The sequence below is a fragment of the Porites lutea genome, chromosome 2, assembly GCF_958299795.1.
Source record: "Porites lutea chromosome 2, jaPorLute2.1, whole genome shotgun sequence".
NCBI classification, from domain to species: Eukaryota; Metazoa; Cnidaria; class Anthozoa; order Scleractinia; family Poritidae; genus Porites; species Porites lutea.
Window position 1 is genome coordinate 20,306,642 of NC_133202.1, and position 22,500 is coordinate 20,329,141.

General features: G+C 39.3%; 3 protein-coding genes across 4 annotated transcripts in view; all 3 read right to left on the minus strand.

The window, feature by feature from the left end:
* Nucleotides 1-307, minus strand: part of LOC140927989 (RNA-binding protein NOB1-like) — an 8,632-nt gene extending 8,325 nt beyond the window's left edge. For both annotated transcript variants that reach the window (XM_073377703.1, XM_073377702.1), the window contains exon 1: nucleotides 83-307. In XM_073377703.1, coding sequence (XP_073233804.1) covers nucleotides 83-293 — 211 coding nt within the window. In that variant the 5' untranslated portion in view covers nucleotides 294-307. The remainder of the gene's footprint in view (nucleotides 1-82) is intronic.
* Nucleotides 308-930: 623 nt separating this feature from the next.
* Nucleotides 931-5,666, minus strand: LOC140927990 (uncharacterized). Its single transcript, XM_073377704.1, has one exon. The coding sequence runs from the start codon at nucleotides 5,416-5,418 to the stop codon at nucleotides 2,905-2,907; it is 2,514 nt and encodes an 837-aa protein (XP_073233805.1). The 5' UTR covers nucleotides 5,419-5,666; the 3' UTR covers nucleotides 931-2,904.
* Nucleotides 5,667-7,008: 1,342 nt separating this feature from the next.
* On the minus strand, nucleotides 7,009-18,092 carry LOC140927992 (vesicle-associated membrane protein-associated protein A-like). Its single transcript, XM_073377705.1, has 7 exons — nucleotides 17,926-18,092; nucleotides 17,673-17,825; nucleotides 17,218-17,321; nucleotides 13,132-13,236; nucleotides 10,172-10,345; nucleotides 9,538-9,603; nucleotides 7,009-7,813 (listed from the first exon to the last, which is right to left on the minus strand). Exons 1-7 carry the CDS (start codon nucleotides 17,981-17,983, stop codon nucleotides 7,619-7,621), a joined length of 855 nt encoding a protein of 284 aa, XP_073233806.1. The 5' UTR covers nucleotides 17,984-18,092; the 3' UTR covers nucleotides 7,009-7,618.
* Between the last annotated feature and the right edge of the window lie 4,408 nt (nucleotides 18,093-22,500).

The following is a 22,500-nucleotide window of genomic DNA, read 5'->3' on the forward strand; positions in this document are numbered from 1 at the left end:
CTTTTTCTACCGTCGAAATTATGGGTGGTGAGTGCTTTAGATGAGAGAGTAATAAAGCAGCAACTGAGCGTTTTAACAGTACCTGCTCGAAGAGCTTCGGTGGAGGGCTGTCTGAACTGAATAGTGTACGGTAACACCGCTAAACGCTGGCGAGTTGCCGCATCTCTGATCTCACTTACAACCTCTTCAACTGTGTACACATTCTCACACAAATCGTTAACAGGTGCATTTTTGAGAAAAGCAGCTGAATCGGCGATAACATGCCGTATTTTACCACTCGCTTCTTTCGCCATTTTGCTTTATCCACATGTACTCAGAAGGTATGATCGTCATATATCGCATACGAAAAATGTGCTCGTCCCCAGAGCCACTCGTCCTTCTTTCCTCACAGCCAGAGAGTGCAAAAGTAAAATTATGCAAATTACTCGCTTGCCCTCGTTTCTCGTGCTGGTATTCTTCCGTGTCTCAAAAGCAAAATAGTCTCAAAGGCAAATCCCTGTCTAAGCCCTGTTTTGGTTCCCGCTAGCTGATAATTGAGTATTATACTGTCGAAAACTCCACAATACCGTGGCAACGGTGACAGTCTAAAACCGCTGAAATCTGCCGCTAATGCACTGGCCCGCATTCCCCGGTGTATGGGGGTGCGGCGTGTCCACTGACTAGTAGTAAGGGACAGACCTGGCAAGAATTTTTTTCCGGCCGATTGCGTGTACAGTATTGAATACATTTTTTTGAACGCAACCTTTTGAAAGGTATTTTTATCGAGAAAATTGCTTTCATGCCCTTTTCACTAATGGAGTAATAAATTCATTTAAAATGATGCTGCTTTACTTTATTTTAAATGCCACTTTTTCTACTGAAACTTTTTCGTGAATAAAATACTTCTTAAATATTGTTCATTTTAATAAATTTGATTCCGGAGGAGGTTTCAAAAGTAAATAGTGATTTATAACATTAAAAAAGGTGTAATTAATATGTAGTAATGCAGTTGAACTTTCATTCGAGTCACATGGTCCAAGGGAGTTTATAAGCCATTTGTCCCGGATACGTCATCGCCCAAAATACTTTGTCCGAGAAGGCTGCAGGTGCGCATAGGAACTAGGCGTCAACTAGGCAAGGACGCCCCACATGTCACAAAACACTTTCCAATTAAAAAGGTTTAAAGGCTTGTTTATAGTGGAAAATGATGTACTTAGCTTATCCAGCTAGTTTACAGGCATTCCACTCAAATAATTAGAAACAAATAATTCAAATATAACATAACAGGATTAAAAGCCCCAACTGGCAGGAGGCAACTAGTTGGCTATTTACAAGCGTGGCAGAGGATTTGAACTCGGGATGACCGAGAACAAATCCGGCAAGTGGCCAGAGAGGGGGCTCGTACCCTGGAAAATATTGACTTATTGTTTTCTTGGAGGACGCTCAGTGAGATGATCAAACTGTATTCTTCTTACAAGTCGAGTCCTCAGCAGTAAGTGATCCATGAGGAGTGGAGTCCCCTCAAGGCAAGACACTGGCATCCGATTCGTATCGGCTTAAAATATGCTAACCTATTTCTTTGTCTTTCAACGGACATTTTTCTAGTCTGTTCCAGGCGTCCAGATCGTGGCGACAGCGCAAAGAGATGTGAGCAAAAACAAAAAAACGAGAGGAAGGGGGAGGGGTAGGGGTGAGGGCGAGGGAATTCCCTCCTCTTTCCCTCTTCCTCTTTTCCTCCTTATTTTTTTCTCGCTCTCTTCCTTCGCGCCACACTCCAATATCCGAACTCCTAGAATAGGCTAACAGTAATCTATCTCTTGGCAAAGAGTTCATTTTTTTTTTCGTAAAGACCCCGACTACACTGATTCAATTTCGTAGGAAAACGCACACACTTTTTATGTGCTTTGACCTTTCGTCATTAACTAACCTGTGATCAGGCCCAATTTTAGCGGTTCTCATACATTCTCTCTAACGGCCAGCGCTAAAATCTCTTTTCGTTTCGCCTTGCCCGCCGGAATGTTATTTACAAAGTGAAACGAAAATTGAGCCTGATCTCAGGTTGGTCATTAACTAACTGTGAAATAAGAGGTGTAGAAATCGCTCTCAAAAGTGAACCCTTCTTAACAACGTCGTTTTCCTTTCTTGGTATTTGTTGCCGGGTACAGCTGATTCGTTTATCGCTAAGCTTCGTCCTCCGAAACTGTTACAAAACGTGACGCCACTTCGACACCCATCCCAAAACAATGGACTGTAAATAGCCAAGGAGAATCTGAGTTAGTTCAGCGAATCAGAACGCGCTAATTGCAATCCAATAATATGCGTTTTTTGTTGATAAGAGTGGACGGCCGAAAGCGATGCAAAAACGCTAAAACCAATACGTTTTGGTAAATACGATAACAGAGTTAAAGTGGACAGGACCTTGCATTAAACAGCTTAATTAAATGTACCAAGTGTGTAACCCGAGCGACGTCATCACATAAGGTTAATCTCGTTTGAGGGATACTGTAAACTGCGCATTTTGTAAATATCATAACATTGAGAACTAAGAGAGACAAGACTAACAGGCAATTAAAAGCGTTGCTTAATGTTTAGTCCGTCTGGCTTTGTTCATGCACACTGAAAATAACAGTGTTAAAACCGAAGTTATGGGCTATTTTAACTAGTTACCTTGTCGCGTTTGAAGTTTGTCTTACTGATTGCGAATATTTTTAAAGAGAAAAGGTGTCCTCATCTTGTGCTTAGTACATTTTAAACATCGTTCTGTTGCTTTTGTCTATTTATCAATAATATATGTTCGTGACATTTTTGAAATGAAACGTTCAAACTTAGAAAATTCAACAGCAGCATACACAGTCTTCAAGTTACCGTTACCTTTGACGGATTGTGGTCAAGTCGCGAGTGTAGAGCTGAATGATCGTACTAGAGCTAGAAATTTTGATAAACCTGCTGTGTTAGAATTCTGTATTCGTCAATAACAAAGTTTGTGTAATGTATTAGGTCAGCCCCGGCTTCCACGAGCCATTCGCCGCAATCAAAGTTTCCGGTTGTGATAGCTGCGTGCAGGACAGGCCAGCCTGATTCGTCAACACCATTCACGTCATCACCTTCTTCGACCAATCGTTTAACACATTCCAAATCTCCGTTAGCAGCTGCACGGTGAAGACCAGAGGATGATTTTGAGAATTCAAGTTGATTTACTTTCGCTAAAGCCTGGCTAACTACCTTGTCATATCTTTGCAAATAATTTTCGTGGTGGTACATTTGATGACTTCCCTCTTGTTTGCCTCTTGATTTGTCATGGAAAAAGACAGTACTATTATCATTACAGCTCGGGGCACCGAAATATTCAATTGATGATTTGTCAGACAGCCTGTTGTTTTCGACAATGTCTGCCGCTTTAGATTCGCTGTTAGTGTCATTTTGTTCATTATTCTCGTATTCATCGCAAATTCTTTGCGTCTGGGAGCCGTCACTATCGTTCGGCTCCTCAAGAATTTTTTCCATTTGAAATGAACCAGGGATTGAAAAGCCTCGCGCCCTGGAACGAAGTTCAATATCGCTTGGCTCCTCGACAATTTTTTCCATTTTAAATAAGCAGGGGACTGAAAAGCCTCGGGCCCTCTTCCGAAGTTTATGAGGGCATGATAGGTTTGGTTGATGCTTGTCTAAGTTTGCTTCCTGTTGTTTCAAGAAATCTGCTCGAGTGTCAAGATGTTCTGAATTGGCGCCAATTTCGTCTTGTTCAGTAGAAATGCCGTTACCTTCACTCGGGTAAATGTTTTGTTCCTCGCTTTCTACCTCAACAACTGTTTTGTAAATATTTTCTTCTGCTGTGACTGTCTCACAAATGTTACTGTCTTTTTCCAGAAGTTCCGGCATCGCAATAGGTGAAAAACTCAGACTGTGTTCTCCTTCCAAAATATTAGGCAGTGATTTCGCCTTTTCTCTGCCGATGAAATCTGGATGTTTGCCGAAAGATTCCTTTTTTGTTTCGTTTTTAATATGGTCATTTCCACTTTGCTGTTGTTCTTCCAATAGGTTCAAAGGAAGCGACCTCGCCCGTTTTAACGGCATTAGTAGTGAAATATTTCCGTTGACTTTTTCGGTGATTAATACAGATTCCTCGCTATTTTCTTTTTGGTGAAGGCTAGTTTCGTCAGTTTTTAAATGAATGTTCTGAACCTTAAACAAAGTCTCCTTATTGGGAAAACTCCCGGCGTAAATACAAGGTAGAGATCTTGCCTTTCTTCTGTTTGCTACGGCGTCTTGTAACTTGTGATAACGCTGTAAACTCTCCATCAGTGAGTTTTTTGGTATTAAATTCGGTGACATCTTTGCTTCACTTTCAATGCTCAACCCGAAGGGCAAGGATTTTGAGCGAATTATTGGAGTTCTTTTCTTTGCTCGTGAATGTTCTTTTCTAATAATAATTTCGCCAAGTACGTCACCACAACGGAAACTAGCCTCGTGCTGATATCCATTATCCGCTCTAGAAACTTCATCTTTTATCGTCTTCTTTTCTGTTCTAACTTCACCAAATAAAGAAATTCCCATCAACGGGAGAGATTTACTTCTTTGAATTCTGATGTTGTTAGAGTTTACTAACAACGACTCTTGTCTATTAAGTCCAATATCAAAATTAGCGGAGATCTGTCCTGAAGATTCCATAGATTGGTTACTTACACTTTTGCTCCAACAGAACGGCCAGGATCTTCTTCTCTCTACTGAAGACAATTCTTGCTTTTCTTGATCACTTTGTTTTAAACTGTCGACATACAGTTTATTTAAGTCAAAAACAAAATTCTCAAAGTTAGCTGAAGTTGATGTGTTGCGCATTGTACTAAACAGCGCCGATTCCTTCTCATGCTTCTGGCTTTGTTCCGGCTTAGGCTCATATTGTAAACACGTTGGGAGAGACATGCTACGTTGATGCAACATCTTACGGTAAGTCTTTGAATCCGAGCTTTGTCTTTCTTTGGAAGCTGGACTCCAAATTTCCCCGTCATAATGTTTGTGGTCCTGTTCATAACTCTCCCTTAATAACGGTAAGGATTTCGATCGTTGGCGCCGGCTTTGAGCGTGAGTCAGAGCACGCGGTGCGGGATTAGTTATTATTCCTGTAGTGAAACCTCTTAGTTTCGGCTGCTTTACGTGATGAGAAGTTTGTTTTCTATCTATGATCGCTGTTTTGGCATACGGTCTCCTCTTCTGATTTCGCATCAACCCCCCACTTGAGAGTCTTCTCACACTTTTATGTGAAGTCGTGTTTTTTGGTTGTCGTGTTTCAGAAAATCGTCGATTCTCTGTCCTCGTTTCTCTCTCAAAACTCACAGATTTAGAACCGTTGCGGTCATCCGGTACTTTCTCTATCGATATAACTGGAACACTGAGGGAGCGTTGTCTTTCGAATTCCACCTCACAGTGCTTTTCGCCTTCCATTTTGGCTTTTTAACGCCGCAACCGCTTCAGTCAAAACACTGGCTGTTATAGTAATATAAAGATATGACGATTAAGTTGTGTATTTGTGGCTATTTTATCCGCTTTGTTCCCACCAGGCGCGACCTTAAGTACCTGTGATATTTTCATTCAAGACACGCTTGAGAAGCAAAGCATATCCAGCACTTGTTTACAGGTCACTGCTTCATTTGTCAGGTACTAGCTGCTGTTGAGAGAAATTTTATTTTACAGACGTTTGTCTGACTTGTTGGTACATTGCCGCTGATACTGACGTTGAAATGATGATGAAAAGGGTAATATATTGACCTATACAAACAAATAAAAAAATGAAAAAACTGAGTTACCAGCAACGCACTCTTTCGAGGTAGTATCGAGAAAGATTGAGGAACATAACAGTAAACAGTTTGTTCAAGTTACCTGTAATATTTTTCTTTAATGCTGGATTTGAGAGTAGAAGGGAAATGATATTCATATCAAATAACAGTCGGAACAGCTGGTCGGATCGGAACAAAGGTATACAAAACCATACGCTACCGGTTCGAATATTAAATCAGGCTCCTGGGCAACCCTTTTTTCCGTGAAATATTCAATGTGAACTTTGGGTCGGTTATTTAAACGAAGTCTAACTAAGGCCGCGGTTTAAGAAATCAGTGGACCTCCAGATCACTTTCTTAACGGTTTTTTTTTTTTTTTAAGATAATAAGTGCTTTTCCAGTCTACGCTCTATGCTTCGTTCAAATTCCTCTCGAAAAATGTTGTTTAGATAAAAGCGTTTGGAAAACTGAAAATGGGGTTACAACGCGGTTTTTGTTGAACACTTGCGAGTTCTATTGCCTAAACGGGACCGTACGTGCCCAGCTCTATAAATAAATGATCCTAAAATTGTAGCGTAAAACATCATCGTTTATACAATTCAATGAACGTCCCGTATATTTACCGGTCCTTTTGAATTTCTTTGTTGAACACACATTTTTTTGCCTCAAACATACATTCAAAAAGGCTTGTTGACTTAAAGCTATTGTAGCTTGTTGCAGGCTTTAAAGTAGTGGGGAAGGCGCAAAGAGAGGCGAGCAGGAAAAACCAGCGCAGAGTAGGGTATTTTTCTTTCCGATCTCCATTATCGTACGTACCACTCCCCAATTCTAACGCAAAAAACTCTAGTAAGGCAATTGACTATATTTGAGGTAGTCACGGGGGTGGTGAGAGGGGAACATTCTTATTTGGCTTATCGGATAAGTACTGCCGGCCCAACAGTATATGGTTTTCGGCGTGCCGAGTCTCAAAGTCTGAACAGGGAGCCTTTTGGAATGGAAGCCTTAAGCAAGGTGTAAAGTGAGTGGTACGCGGTCTTCAAATGTGGCACAAACAGTTTTTCTAAAAAAGAAAAACAGAAAATGACGAAACATTGTGAGAATATTTTGGTGTTGCATTTCCGACGACAAAAAGTGTAGTTTAGTGCTTAAATCTTGCAAATTTGTGCAACTCTTACTGTAAAGAGGAGAGTCAGTTTGACGCTGATAGGAGAAAAGAAAGAAGTCGCAAGAAAGAAATGAGTTAAAATGAACACTGTGATCATTGAAAGATCAGACATTTATTAACTGTTAAAAGGACACTTTAACATCATCCCTTTTTTGAAGAAGCGTTAACTGTTTGCTTATCGGACCCGTGCCCATCACCGAAAAGTGTTTGATATTATTCTCACATGAGCAAAAAAAGAATTTTTAACTTGTCAAATGGCGGAAAAATGTATTCATCACCATATTCATCCTCAGTAACAATGTTTCTGTTACTGGCATAGACAACTGATAATTATATTTTTTTGTCTGGCCTATGGTGACGAAGCATACTCTAACAGTACTCATCACTACACTTAGTTTGTCGATGATTTTTACTTAAAATTGACCATACATTGTAATTAGTTTTCACTTCCAAGTCTGAGTCCTGTGGTTACATCACCGATGAGATCACAAAAGCGTTTGAAAGTAAAAAGAGTCGAATTAGGAGGGGAAAAATGATAATACATATATATTTCCAAGGTGAATCATTGTGTTGAACACTTTTCAAAGCAAACGTTGCTGCACCTCAAGGACATTGCTGTTGGTTGATGGAAAAACTCCTTTCCACATCTGTTTATTAGGATCTAAAATTGTCACGTTAAAATAACTCTAAGAGCCACTGTCTTTTACAAGAGAAATTTACCAATAATTATTCCACATATCAATGCTATGACAAGATAGGCTATTGCCACAGGTGGCATATTTGCTGCCGCTGTCTGCTGCTGCTGCTGTGGTGACGGCACTGTAGTCACACTAGCTGAAGACGCCTGAGCTGGCGAAGGAAGCTGCGTCACATTCTTCCTGAGTCTTAATGTCTCCTCCTAGCAAATTAACAAGAAACAAAACAATTAACACATTTTATTCAAACTCGATCGCTATTGAGGTGGCTCAATAGGGTTCTTCTGGATCAATATCTCCCAAGTTTCAGCATAAAAAATTACCACCATAGCTGTATAAAAGTGATGTTACACAGAACGATTCGCAACGACGATTTTGAGCGCAAAACTGCTTAGCAATGTTGGAACAATGTGGCAGCCAGTCAAGACAATACTGTAATGCTGCGTTCCGCTAAAACTCGTCGTTGCGAATCGTTTTAAGATAAAAGATGAAGATTTGTTATGATCAGAGTTACAATGACAGCGGAGTTGTCATAGCAACGAAATGACGCCATTACCTATTTTACTTACGGCCGTGTTTCTCGTAGCCTCCCACGCAGACGTTTTTAGGGGAGCTCGTTTTTCATCCCTTCCCACAAACGCCTGCTCAACCGAAAACAACATTCCTTTCCCATTGTTTTATTTGAGTGGTAAGTGACCAATTAACAGTTGTGCAATAAAGTGTTGACAGGCTAAACGCGACTAAAACGTGACCCTGGAGTTACCGTTTCCCTTCTTTTCTTTCCTTCGCTAAGGTTATGCAGTGCATGGAGTATTCTAAAATTTGACTAAATCTTATTTTTGCTGCTATGAATCTAGAGGCCCACAAAGCTTTCCCAGTGTTTCACGTAGATCGAGTGATTATCAGATTACCTTGCGGTCAAGGTCAACTTTCCAGAATATGGAAAGTACAATGTGGTTTGCTAAGCATGGGAAGGGAATGTTGTCTTCGGTTGAGCAGGCGTTTGTGGGGAGGGATGAAAAACGAGCTCCCCTAAGAAAGCCTGCGTGGGAGGCTATGTTTCTCGGTACTGGGAACTGTTCTTCCAAAATGATTCAAGGGAGCTCCAATAACCGCCTCGATGTTTGCAAAGTTTGAGCGAAATCTATCAAAGCGTTATCGAAATATTTGGGGGTCAAAGAGCCAGTGATGCCTCTTATCCCCCAAGTCCAGTGGGTAGTATAGACTTTTAGCTCATAGCATAAATTAAAATCATGAAGCTTCCTATCTAAAAATCAGTTTTTAACAGTACGTACAAAGAAATCATAGTCTTAGAAGTCCAGAATTCCCTGCCACCAAAAAGATGTCAAGTGTGAAACCGTGAAAATGTTTTACATTAGCAAAGACTACACACTTCAGGGGCACCCAACGGCAATTTTCGGGAAAATATCTGTTCGGAAGACGATTTGAGAACTAGAATTTTCGGAACATTTGTTGTAAAATTTCTTGCTTGCCTGCCTCTACTAGGATTTTCGAACATCTAAAAAATGGTATAATTACCCATTTTAAACGGATAGTTACCCTAAAAAAGGCCACCTAGAATTTTCGGGAGCCTTTTCCTGGCTGAAATTTTCGAAAAGGTAAGTTTTGATCCCTATAATTTTCGGATCACTAGACTTTCAGCTAGGAAATCCGAACAGATGAAAAGTTTTTAGGGGATAAAAATATGCCTATATCTACCGTTTGAATACTAAAATACGTTCAACAATGCTATGTTAAGTGGTTTTGAACTATATCCTCGTTGGGTGCCCCTGACACTTACAGTAGCCTCGTGTTGAGGTTTACTTCAACTCAGAAACGGCCTACTAAACAGCGAGGAATGGCAGCCCCCCAAGAATGACTGAATTTGCGCCTTTGCAAAGATATGACCACACAATGCAATACATACCATAAGAACAGTGTTTTCATTTTTCAGTTTTTCTAATTCCTCATTTATGGTTCTTCTTTCATCAGCCTGTAGTGAATTAACAGAAGACATTTAACATTACTAACATTACAAAAAATTATTACTGACCAAGAGGGAGATAAGTTAACCTCATTAATCCAGTACACTAGTTTATTATTCATAACATGATGGAATAACAAGAAAGTTCTTTAGTAATGTTAAGTCTCGCTTGCTTGAAGATTATATAAGAAATGAGGAGGTGATTAATTCTACACAAAGCAGGATTCAGGATATTTACATTTACATTGTATTCGACAATTTCTCTCTGTATGCGTGCATAAGTACACGAAAATCAAGGGCCTCAATAAAACTTGGCATATTATTTCAATCATCACCAGAAAAATAAACCACATGCTTATCACAAGACTAAATTTGCATACAATGAAAGTTTACAACACCCGACCTGCAGTTAGCCTCGAGATTGAAGTTTCGCTCATTAAGATTCTCCTTTTTTTCAACTACTAAAGTATTCACGTGCTCTAAAGTAATCAATGCCTTCAAGGGATTCAAGGGATAGAATTCGTGGACCAACCCGTTCTGGAAAAGCGCGACATCTTTTGCATCAATCTTTACGTACCTGCAAAGATCTTGTTGATGTGGAAGCTTCCAGTCCTGGTTCAGGATAAGAACCATTTCGATTATGTGAAGAAGGTGTCTTGATGTTACTAGTACCACTGTCAACTGGTGCTGGTTCTAACTTAGATATCTTTGAAGGAAGAGGTACTTCTCTGTTGTTCAAAGATTCATTTTCCTGCCATGTAAAAATAAATAATTTAATTAGCATTTTTCTTTAAATTACCAGTGGTGCCTGCACAACATTGTGTAGTTAACAGGCTACAAGTTGAAATTATGGCAGGGGGCTGATTTCTCCTTACATTGGGGCCTAAGAGAGAAAAATGACACAAGAATAATCCAAACAAATTCTTTTCATTAGTACCACATGAATGTGACTGAATGTATGTAAAACTAGATGGAGAAGATGCATGTTGAAATTACAAGTAGGTTTCTAAACAAAATTGTACATGTTATCCATTAAAAAGGATTTTTAATTCTTATGCTGGCCAATACACAGACTTAATATTATTATACGCATCACTAAAATTCAGTAAAAGAACAAGTTTAAGACCATTCAATATTTCAGGGCTGACACTTATATTTAAGTTGCCAGATGAATACGAAAAGTACATGTAGGCAGGGAATAAAAAAGCCAGCTAGGGATTTGTTTGGTTGTATACTAAAGTATACATATGCACAAAAACGAGACTTTTCAGTGGCAACAGTTGCTAAGGGCTGTTCTTCCTTTCCTTATGCTCCATGACAGTGAGTTGCTTACATTTTCTTGCATTTCTTTCAAAGATCTGTCAAGGAATTACCTAATTAGGAATAACATTGACTTGAATTATCTTTTCTTTACATTTTCAGCGTAATATCTAGGTCAGAGTTATGAAACAGTATGGTTAAAGCTGGCCTTTATTATGCCCACATTTTTCACACACACTTCAACACTGGGTACGAAGCATTAGGACTGAATAGTCATCATACAAGTAGGAAACTGAGTCAAAACTGCTTTTTAACCAATGAAGTATCACCAATAATTTAAGAAATAGCTGTTATCCTTAGTCATAAGGTTATTGCAACTAGAAGTTCTCTTCTGATATTCTGATATGAACCATGTTCTATTGGCCCTCCTAATTGACTTGCAACATAAAACTGTCAAATTTGCAATAAAAATACCAAAAAGCTCACGTGAATTCTAAAGTTATAGGTCAGTTCTTATAGATGCATTGGTGGATGAGAAAGGTCACTTTTTGTAAACTTCAAAGCATTAAACGCAACTGAAGGTTATTGCTTGATATCTTTTCTTAAACCCGCCACCAATTTGTCAATTATTAAAGATTTTGCAAAAAATGGTCACATGACATATCATATGACTTATGGACACAACATTTATACTTTCGAATGTTAAAGACGATGAGTTCTTCATATGCACCAAATTTTGACACTTGAGCTATGCATAACATATAATACATAATTTCATTTCATCATCAGGTTTAATATGAACCAATACAACAACCTGCTCCCAGTTGGCTTGTTAGATCAATCGGTAGATTGCGCACCGGCATCCCAGAGGTAAAAGGGTTCAAATCCTGTACAAGTCTGTACAGGCTTTCTTTTCGCAACTGCAAAAGTTCTGTCTCTAACTGCAATGATATTCTTTCATATAATTCTTCACCCGCAGTTCTCATATTACCCTGGGTGCCAGAGGCTTTTCATGCACGGTTTCCGGTTTCGGTTAAGTCTTACAAAGTGACCTGCGTGAAAAGCGTCAAGTCCAGAGCGCAATCCCTTTGATAGAGCCGAGCCAATAACAACCCCGCTTATACCAAAACATCCAGAATCTGGATGTTTTGCTGATTGGTTTCTTTGAGATATCGAATGTTTCAAACGCTCTTATTGGATTACAATCACAATAGGCGCATGATAGGGACGCGGGTGGTTTGAAACAATCCAAGCACATAATCACGTACATTTTCGCTTTTTGGAAGAGACTTGGAAATATCAGATGCCTGTATGAACGGAAGATTTAGACCAGGCTATAGCCGAAGTCATTCAAACAGATTACGACTGACCAAATGTGTATTATTTTTGCCCCTTGTTTTATACTGAGAGGTCATGACACGCATATTGATTTTCTGCGGTTTATTTCTGGTCGGCATGATTTTCCCTCTGATGTGAGTCGAGACCATTTTTCTTAACCTCTTTTGAAACGTAAACTTCTTCATTTGCAGCTAAAAAAACTTTTGTGTTTCCTGGATTTTAATGACTAAAAGCGGTTTTCTTTTGTCCGTAAATGTGAAAGTTTCCTGCAATGTTATGTCACACTGGGCTCAGCTCGTTAGTAGTTTTTGCAGGATGTTTATTTCTCCTTAGTGATTAACAGATCCAAATTTGGAAGAATGGATTGCAGCTCATACTAAAGCTACATAAATTAAGGAGAACTGTACTGTGACAAGATTTCTCTTTAAGCAATGATTTCTATGAAAACTCAAGCTTGTTATTCTGGAGATAGTGTGACTTTTTGTTCTCCAGCGTGTTGTTCCTTCCTTGGTAATTACTTTTGAATTAGCTTGTGACACTGATTTGATTGACAGATAAGAGACAAGGTCAAGGTCCATCCAGCATAGTAAATCAAGGCACTCTGCACCAGAGGTTTTTTCTCGTGGCTTCGCCGCTCGTGCGGCCCATGAAGTTCCTCATCCCATGCGAGAAAAAACCTCTGGTACCCAGGGTATTCTCATATATGATTTTCATATATTCATAATTTCATCAAAAAATAACCAGGCAATCATTTTTTCAGCCTTTTCAGCCATAAAAGATACTCCAAGAACTCAAGCAGTACCAACTGACCAATTTTTCCTCCAAATACTGTGAGCACCTTCATCACTGTTTAAAGGGGTAGCTCCCAACAGGTGATCAAACAGTTCCTAAAAACATATTCATAACTTACATGTAACATGACTAAAATTGACCACTTACATTTCCTCCCATACTACCATCTACAGGTGCTTCACTCTCGTCCACATAATCAAAGACACATTTCAGCTTAGAATCCATAAATGCACTTTGGTCCGCCTCTTTCCACTGTTAAATTAAAATAAGAATGATGATACTGCTGAATTCAGAACAATAACATGAGCAATAACTTGTTTAAAAACACAGGGACAAAAACTGCTCGCCATAGCTGTGTTTCAAGTACCATTCTTGATTACCTTTATTACATACACATATACATGTCTAGTTTGGCACAGTATACATCTAATCATCTAGAATTAATGTTGATACAACATCATGTTCTTTCCCTGAACACTGTCCAACCAAGTATATACTGAAACAGTGTTTTTCGCATGCTCTGATTGGCTACTCAAACTCAGGCTATCCAGTGCTATTCACTGATTCACCTCCATGCTTAAGCAACAAGTAATGCCAAACATGTTCATGAATAAGCTTGAAACTAAATCAAATGGTGTTTTAATCAGAATGGTTTCAATACAGAAAGAATTCCCAATTCATTTGGAAGAAATGTCCCTGCAAAAGCTAAACAAAGGCCTTCATATGTTGTATTTGTCGGCAAAAAAACATGATGGCTAAGAGGGCATTTGCATGCCAAAATTGTAACTGTTGCAGCAATTAAAGTGTTAAAAATCATCTTTTTGTGTTCAATTAAATCACTGCTTCATGGCTTGGTAAATAAGTACCATTCTTGATTACCTTAATTATTGAATAACAACCACTAGCCACCTCTACTACGGTGAATAATAAAATTGTTATTTATCAGCCATTAATCTTCAAAACTACTGCCACGAAAATGTGACCTCTCACGCGAAAACGTACACTAACGGTTTTGTGTTAAACGGGCAAAAACCAAGGGCTAACCAACAGGTAGCTAACGGTTTCTCCGACGGCTTTAACGGCTTTCTCAACGCTCCCAATGGGTACGCAAAAACTTTCAACAGCTTGTAACTTTTTCCAAATGGTTTGTGATGATTTTTCCAAAGCCTTTTCATAACGCTTTCAACAGGTTGGCTAACAGCTTTATTTTTTTCAACGGTTAAAGGATTTTAACGGTTCTTCATGATTTTCACCGCTTTTCAACACTTTCAAAGCTTTACAATGCTTTTGTATAATTTATACAAGGAGCTGAACGGCTTGAATTTAGGTAACCAGCGGAGGCATGGTAATAACAAAATCTTCAGTGGCTAAGAGCTCAAACATCTAAAGCACTGTTAGAAAATTCAATCGTCCCGGGTTGAAACAAAATTTGAACTTCACCTCTCGATCAACGCACTGTGTCAATTTCAAGGCTGTGATTTGCATACTGTGCAAATCAGTATTCAATGATGTTTGGCATTGGCATGAGAAAGGCCAATCTGAAATCAGAACAAAACGACACACGACACCACCAATCATACAGATCGCAAATCTCATGTACAGTCCAGTCCAAAAATTGCATCTCATCAGTGGGACTAGGAATATTTTCATATTAAGATAGGGTATATACAGTTCGTCAATCCGTATGGATTGTACAGATCGCAAAACTCATACACAGTCTGTAAACAGCTGTTTACAGTCCATAAATTGCACCTCATCAGTGGGACTTAGCAAATTTTCATGGCTGCATGAGAAGGTATACCTGGTTTGTCCATCTGTACAGATCTTATGGATTGCAAAACTCATGTATGTTCTGTTAAGAGCTGTAGTCACGCTGTTTATGGCCATTTAGAGCAGGCTTCATTGGTGATAGGGTGTGCTTGTTCTTACTTAGTCTATAGAGCTAGGAACATTACATAAATTGGAAGTGTGCTTATTTTGGTTTATGACTTATGCAACAAGGAATATTACATTTGAAACATGCTTATTTTGGTTTAGGGCTTAAAGAACAACAGGGGCACCCAACGGCAATTTTCGGGAAAATATCTGTTCGGAAGACGATTTGAGAACTAGAATTTTCGGAACATTTGTTGTAAAATTTCTTGCTTGCCTGCCTCTACTAGGATTTTCGAACATCTAAAAAATGGTATAATTACCCATTTTAAACGGATAGTTACCCTAAAAAAGGCCACCTAGAATTTTCGGGAGCCTTTTCCTGGCTGAAATTTTCGAAAAGGTAAGTTTTGATCCCTATAATTTTCGGATCACTAGACTTTCAGCTAGGAAATCCGAACAGATGAAAAGTTTTTAGGGGATAAAAATATGCCTATATCTACCGTTTGAATACTAAAATACGTTCAACAATGCTATGTTAAGTGGTTTTGAACTATATCCTCGTTGGGTGCCCCTGGAACAAGGAATATTACATTTGGAATGTGCTTCTCTAGGTTTATGGCTTATGGAATGAGGAATATTAAATTTAAAGTGCACTTGTTTTGCTTTATGGCTTATGAGGAATTTGGAACGTACTTCTTTTAATTTATGGCTTATAGAACGAGGAATATAACTGCCTGAGCATGCTTGTTTTGTTTTATGGTTTAAAGAATGAGGAAGTTACGATCCGTATCAATGAAGTATATTGACCATTGCGATCCTCGTACGGGACCGTAACACCCTGTGCCCCAATGTAATAATGAGATGTACCCTTCGTATGCACTCACAATATGGACAGTTACAATGCTGACGGTTTGTACGATCCGTCAACTGCCCTTAACAGTCACAACAGTGTAGGAGTATTGGACGTGACTGTAGGCATATTGACGAGAAGCGATTTCATAAAACGTCAGAATATTGAATACAGTGAAACCTCTATTAAGCTGACACCTTCAGGACCTTCCCAAGTGTCCGCTTAATAGATGGTGTCCGCTTAATAGAGGTTTGTAAAAATTGTGCAATGTTTGTTACCGATTAACATTCAACAGTTACTCTGTACTGTGATAGAGTTCCATGCTCTTAAGGAAGCTGTGCTGTACTTTGTGGAAGACTTGAACTTGGAGGACAATCATGTGGCAGGATATCAGTCTAATCTACAGTTCATCGATAGCTAAATGTATTGATTTATCTTTATTACTCGACTACACTACACATTTGAAGGACGTAATCCAATACTACTATTGTCAATTCAGTCCCGTGTCCGCTTAATAGAGGTGTCTGCTGAATAGGGGTTCATTATAAAGGGAAACATAACACGTTAATTGCACGCCCGGCTTAGTGTCCACTTACTAGAGGTTTCACTGTACTGCAAAAAAGGTAGGCAAAGCCAAAGAGTTACATTGTATTACATGTATGCAAGATAGCGCTAAATGTCTTCAATATTCTTACATGTACATGGTATATTGGGTTGGGGAGTGAATGACTTGACATAATGGGTTATCCCTAGTAACATTTTCCTGTCAAACTTATTTTGGTCACACACAACCCATTTTTTGGCTGGCCATAACTTGAGAGGTAATAGCTTACAAAAAATTATAACTTTAGAAGTTAGAGACACAAGAAAAGGACACGGCTCTAATACTACAAATGAACTAACATCCACTTTGTCACTCTTGTCTTTGTCAAAATGACCTATCAAAAAAAGAAGACTAACATGATGCAGACAACTTTCTAGGTAACCTATACAAATGGGCAGTAAGACAAGACTTTTGCTCATGCATCCCCCTTTTTTGGGGGGAATAATGTAGGAAAAAGAAATGAGGATTAACCAAGCCAAAGAAAGTGTTAAGTACACGTATGTCAAATGACTTAATTGACCAATCAGGTCAATAACCAGAGTATATTAACATCAACTGAAGAGATACAACTCACTTTGACTCTGAAGATGACTACTGCAAAGGTTGTTGAAGAAGTGACTGCCTCCTGTAAATAGACTGATTTAGCAACACAATGGAAACGTCATTTGACGACGGGAAAGCGCAAAGAAAAGAATAAACTCCACTTCCAGTTCCCAATTTGCCGCTCTAACATTGGTCAAGCCAGTAGTTTCATTTGCACACACCATCATCAACTGACATTCCTGTTCTGTTGCTAAATCAGCCTGATACCTGCCTTTCAATAAAAACCCCAAAATTTCACATTTTATTTTTTAGTTAACTAGCTGTAATTTCAAAGTGTTAAGAAATAACAACCACCACGTACCAATGTCTCATGATCAATTTGTCCTTCTGGGGCAAACATCGTCTGAACCATGAATTTGTGTTTACTCTTTTCTTTTGGATCATATTCAAATGGCTGAAGCATAACTGTAAATAAAAAGTAATAATAAAATGAAGTTGCAGTCTCTGTAGAAATTCTCAGAGAGGTTGCAAGTCTTTCCTCATATTTTACCAAGTTTGCTATTGTGACTTTGTGATTCTAATTCAAAATTACATATGACGAGCTTACCCCATACATTCATATGAAAGGTAGAGCAAACTGAAGGCGTGTAGGAACAAGTCTTTTGAATTCATTAACAAAAAATTGTATGAGAATATACATCGCAGTAAAACATACACTGCCACGCAACCAGGTGGAAAGAAAAGTCAGTTTTCCCTACAAAACTTTTTAAGATGATAACTGAAGTTTGAACTGGCTAAATTAGATAAACAACTTACCGGCCACTTCTACAACCCCAGTAGGTTCTACAAATCCACTGTTTGGACGAACACAGTATCTTTTTGGAGCCGTAGTTTTTACTTTGAAGCATACTTTCTTTTCCGTAGGATTCGTCAGTTTAAGATTTGCTGTGACGACTTTTGTAAAAGATCCTGTGATAACCAGGTGAAAGCATTTTTAGTTAAATAACTGAAAGCACGTCTGGATTGACTTAGACAATGATCGACAACAGAATAGACAATCACAAAATACCCCGAAAGCGCAATTCTGAAGCTGGCTCAAGCTTCAAGACTTGTTCTGCCTTCGACATGGCTAATCATGGACTTTGCTATACGGAAAGTCCTAAAAATAGACAGCGATTTTCGCTCCCACACTTCCCAAAAGCCTTAACAATATGGCAGCCAACTCAATCAACGATGACGAAATGGTTTCTCTGGAGAGCATGTGCTAAAAGTGTTATGCGCTGACCAGAAGAAGCGCCCGCCCCAGACCCCCGTCGTTCTCCTTTTTCCGTGGGATGCCTCTGGCACTCCACGGTAAAAATCCGGTCAGGGGCACCCAACGACAATTTTCGGAAGAATATCTGTTCGGAAGACGATTTTAAATCTAGAATTTTCGGAACATTTGTTGTAACATTTCTTGCTTGCCTGACTCTCCTATGATTTTCGAACATCAAAAAAAATGGTATAATTGCCTATTTTTAACGGATTTTTACCCTAAAAAGGTCACCTAGAATTTTCGGGAGCCTTTTTTCTGGCTGAAATTTTCGGAAAGGTAAGTTTTGATCCCTATAATTTTCGGATCACTAGGCTTTCAGCTAGGAAATCCGAACAGATGAAAAATTTTTAGGGGATAAAAATATGGCTATATCTACCGTTTAAATACTAAAATACGTTTAACAGTGATATGTTTAAGTGGTTTTGAACTATATTCTCGTTGGGTGCCCCTGTCCGGTTCGGTTGTACCCAAAATTGCAAAGCCAGCCAATAGGATTGCCTAAAATCTTTATCGATTATCTCTTCTTCCAAGCCGACCAATCAGATTGTACAAAAACTGTACCTTTTTTTAATCGATTTGCTTCCTCTGAAGAACGTTGAAATCAGAACGTCCCTTGCCAAATTTGTCGCCCTTGAGTTTTCCCACTCCTGGTTTAGGATGGCTTTTTAACCAGCGAAATCCTTTGGGATACTGGCAAGTCACGAAAGGCGACCTCAGCCAAATTATTTCTTCCCTTCATGATTCTTTCTTGTTTAGATCTAGCTTTTTCATAAGGTTTTAGTAGATTTTTCTATTCGGAGTTCGCCAGTTTTTGCCGAGCACAGCTAGAGTTCAGTTTTTTTTCTTTTCTTATCGAAAACACCTTGACGATGGGAGGTTAAATCGCGTAAATTTCAGCTCGTACCCTTGGCGAAATCACAAAAATATTGTCCTCGTCGATTCACGACTCGCTTTTGGCATGGATTGGACTTCTGGATGGGACATGGATCAGGACCTTAGTAAACTTACTATACCTTGGAATCAGGTATAATCATTGGAACTATGTTAACTTTGAGACCTTGGAAACACATTGCAATTAATTTTTAACCGTATCAAGAGCATCTTGGAATATTAAACTTTTATCTTGGATTAAAACATCCGAACTTTATCGAACTTTGTCACCCTAGATAACATCGACCTAAACCAGATGAGTCATCGTTATGTTAGCGGCGTCTTACAAAACCCGTCGACTTCCGCTCACTTGATCGATCGCAGCGAAGATGTTAAATTTGAGTTTGTTTGAGTTATAAAATGGGCAACACTTTCGTTTCCAGTTTATATCGCAACGACGCGGCTTATGGTCTTCCCACGGAACGCTGGTAACCTTCTCATCGATGCTTATAACATGACACATCTTTCTGGTTTCCCTAATTTTTCCAAATTCAGATAGAACGCCATTATGCTTCCATAGATCAACGCATCCCACGGAAACGAGTTTAGGCGTCTTGTTCAAATTAGTTCACTCGCACACCGGAGACGGAAACGAGAATGGCAGAAAACAAAAGGTTTGCAATAGGTTTGCTCGTGCAGGACACTCTTTTGTAGATTTCTTGCCGTCACTGCACGACTACAACGTAAAAAATATACCTCCAGGGAAATTCGCCTTCATCTGACATTTTCAGCGAATTGGAATAAACACTACAAAGTTTTAAAAATCGGGAAATCATTATAAAAGTGACGTTTTCGCTGCCGTTGCCGTTGCCGATGTATAAAGCTCCCTAATCTCTCAAGCAGTGCGGAAAAAGGTAAGATTGATTTTTAAAAAATTTGAAAATGTTCATAGAAAAGATCCAAAAACAGACGTTTTGAGGGTGCTCAATCTTCCTCAGTGGTTTAAAGCAACGCGGATAAAGGTTAGACTGCAAGCAGTCTCTCTTTTTCTTAACGCGAGTGTCGAGGAGCAGAGCCGCAAGACGCGAGAAACGAGAGCGGCAGCCGCGCGGGCCATTTTCGTGCCTCACGTGTTTTCGCTCGACGGACTAAGGGATGACTTCCAATGTCGCGTTAATTTTTACGTGCGTACGTGCGTAAAATTTACGTTCGCAAATAAAATAGAGGCAATGCATGAAAGGTAGACTGCTTGCAGTCCACCTTTTCTCTTAAATCCGTCTAGTTCTTATCTCATCCAGCGCGATTGCAACCCACGACGTTTTCATTACAATAAGAGATACGCCCTCATTTCTCGCGGCTTGCGGCCAGAAACTCATAAGGGGTTTCACCCCTTATGAGTTTCTGTTGCGGCTTAATTCGCCACTCGCGTGCTTAGGTTTCGCGTGCAGTAACTTTGGAAAGAAAAATAAGAGACTGCTTGCAGTCTACATGAAAGGTCGCACGTAAGCGTAAAAGTTAAACCTCGCTCAATATTCTCGTTTAAGCTCAGCACTTTAGTTACCTCTATTTTATTTACGTGATTCAAATTTACGTCCATTAACGTGCGTATTTAGCCAAAAACGCGTCAGTGGAAATCAACCTTAAGAAAAAAGAGCGACTTCTCGTAGATCTGATCTGATTCCGGAATTAGAATAAGCAAACGTTTTGCTAAAAATTTCTTCTACCGTGTTTTTCGAACCATTTAAACTTTATGTAGATCGAAATATTTTCAAGCACCTTTCTAAATATTGCAATACATGCAGTGACAGCCAAAAGAAGTGATTTCTAGAGTTTATTCCATTTCTTCTTATTCCGGAATACACCTACAGATACGGTGATGAAGCAAAAAAAGGGAATGTTGAATATTTTACAGTTGTGGCTGTTATGTCTACGATTTAATTTGGGCACTGTGTCGTAAGAGAAATCGGAAAGTTGTATCCACTGGTCTCTATAATACCCCTTTGCGGTTCTGATTACGACTCAGATTCTGTCAATAATGAAACTGAATTCAGCCTTAAAATGCATTGCATGTGGGTGTGTGAAGGCAATATCAAGGTGTTCTTCTCTGATACAACCAGGACCTGCGAGCAAGCTCTCCATTTATGGTGAGCGAAGCGAGTCATGAGAGAATGTGCGAGCGCGCTGCTAAACCCCGAGGGAAGTAGGGAAACGAGAGCTTCGAGAGAGCTTGAAACGATCTCTTATCAAATTTTCATTTCTGCTTTACCCAGACGAAGCGAAATACCATCGGCTGCCCAATATCGCAAGGAAAAATCTCTAAATGATGTATTAGAGTCCTATTAGTGAGAGCGAAGCTCTGAATGTCAGATAACTTCCAAAACGACCAACCTGAAATGTGTCAAAGTTTGATTCCATGCTTTCTCGGTAAATCCGACCAAGGAGACTCAAGGGGATCACAGTCCCCCATCCCTTGTCATCACGCGAGCTAAAAAAAGCCATAAATTACCTCCTAATATCCAGCCCAACATTTCGTTTTCTCCTTGCTTTCTTCCTATTCTGCTCCTCTCCCCTGATAAAACAGGTTGAAAATCCAACAGTTCGAATTCAACATTTTCAGAGCGATCCTCATAGAGAAATTGTCTCGAAAGAACAATAATAAACAAATCTCACTCCTTTAGCATCGAATATTCCTGAAAAAATAATTATAGGATATCGGAGCTTCCGTATCAGCGATTGAATGGTTCTGGAGCTACATGACTTCGCGATACCAACCCATACGAATAAACACAACCTTGCTGGATTTTCCTGTCATCAGTCTTGCTATTTAGGTGTCAAAAAATGATACCTCCGAAAACCTACAAGCTTCCTTACGATACGGAAATGCGTCAAGTATGACTTGCGAGGCTCTAGCCTGTTCCAGGCTCCGAGATAGTGGTGAAAAGTCGTTCAGTAAAAATAAATGCGAAAAATACGCGGGGGCTGGGGAGAGACTCTCTCCCATTCTTCTCACCGCCACCGCTCCCTTTCCCAAGTCGCGCGCGTCTTATTTTCGCTTTGCTCGTTTTAATACGTCCGCACTATACTATCTGAGAGCCTGGCACAGGCTAGCGAGGCTCTAACGTCATCGTGCAAATTTCAGCACTCTTTCAATCATAAAAGTCGCATCTGTGAAGATTTGCCAGTACAAGTTCATCAATCTGAGGATCTCGAAACTTTCAAAAAACAATTATCCAAAATACAACTTTCCCTCGGTGACAATTGTAAATGCCTTTATGCTTGTTATAAATTACAATGTGTCAAAAATTTTAAGTTTTTCCTTGTTTCTAAAACATCTATACATCATTTTACACCAATTTATGCATCATTGTAATTATTAATATTTAAATAATAATTATTCGGGCAAGTTGTATACAGTATACAGTCGAACCTCCATGTGCGACCACCTCTCGTAAGCGACCA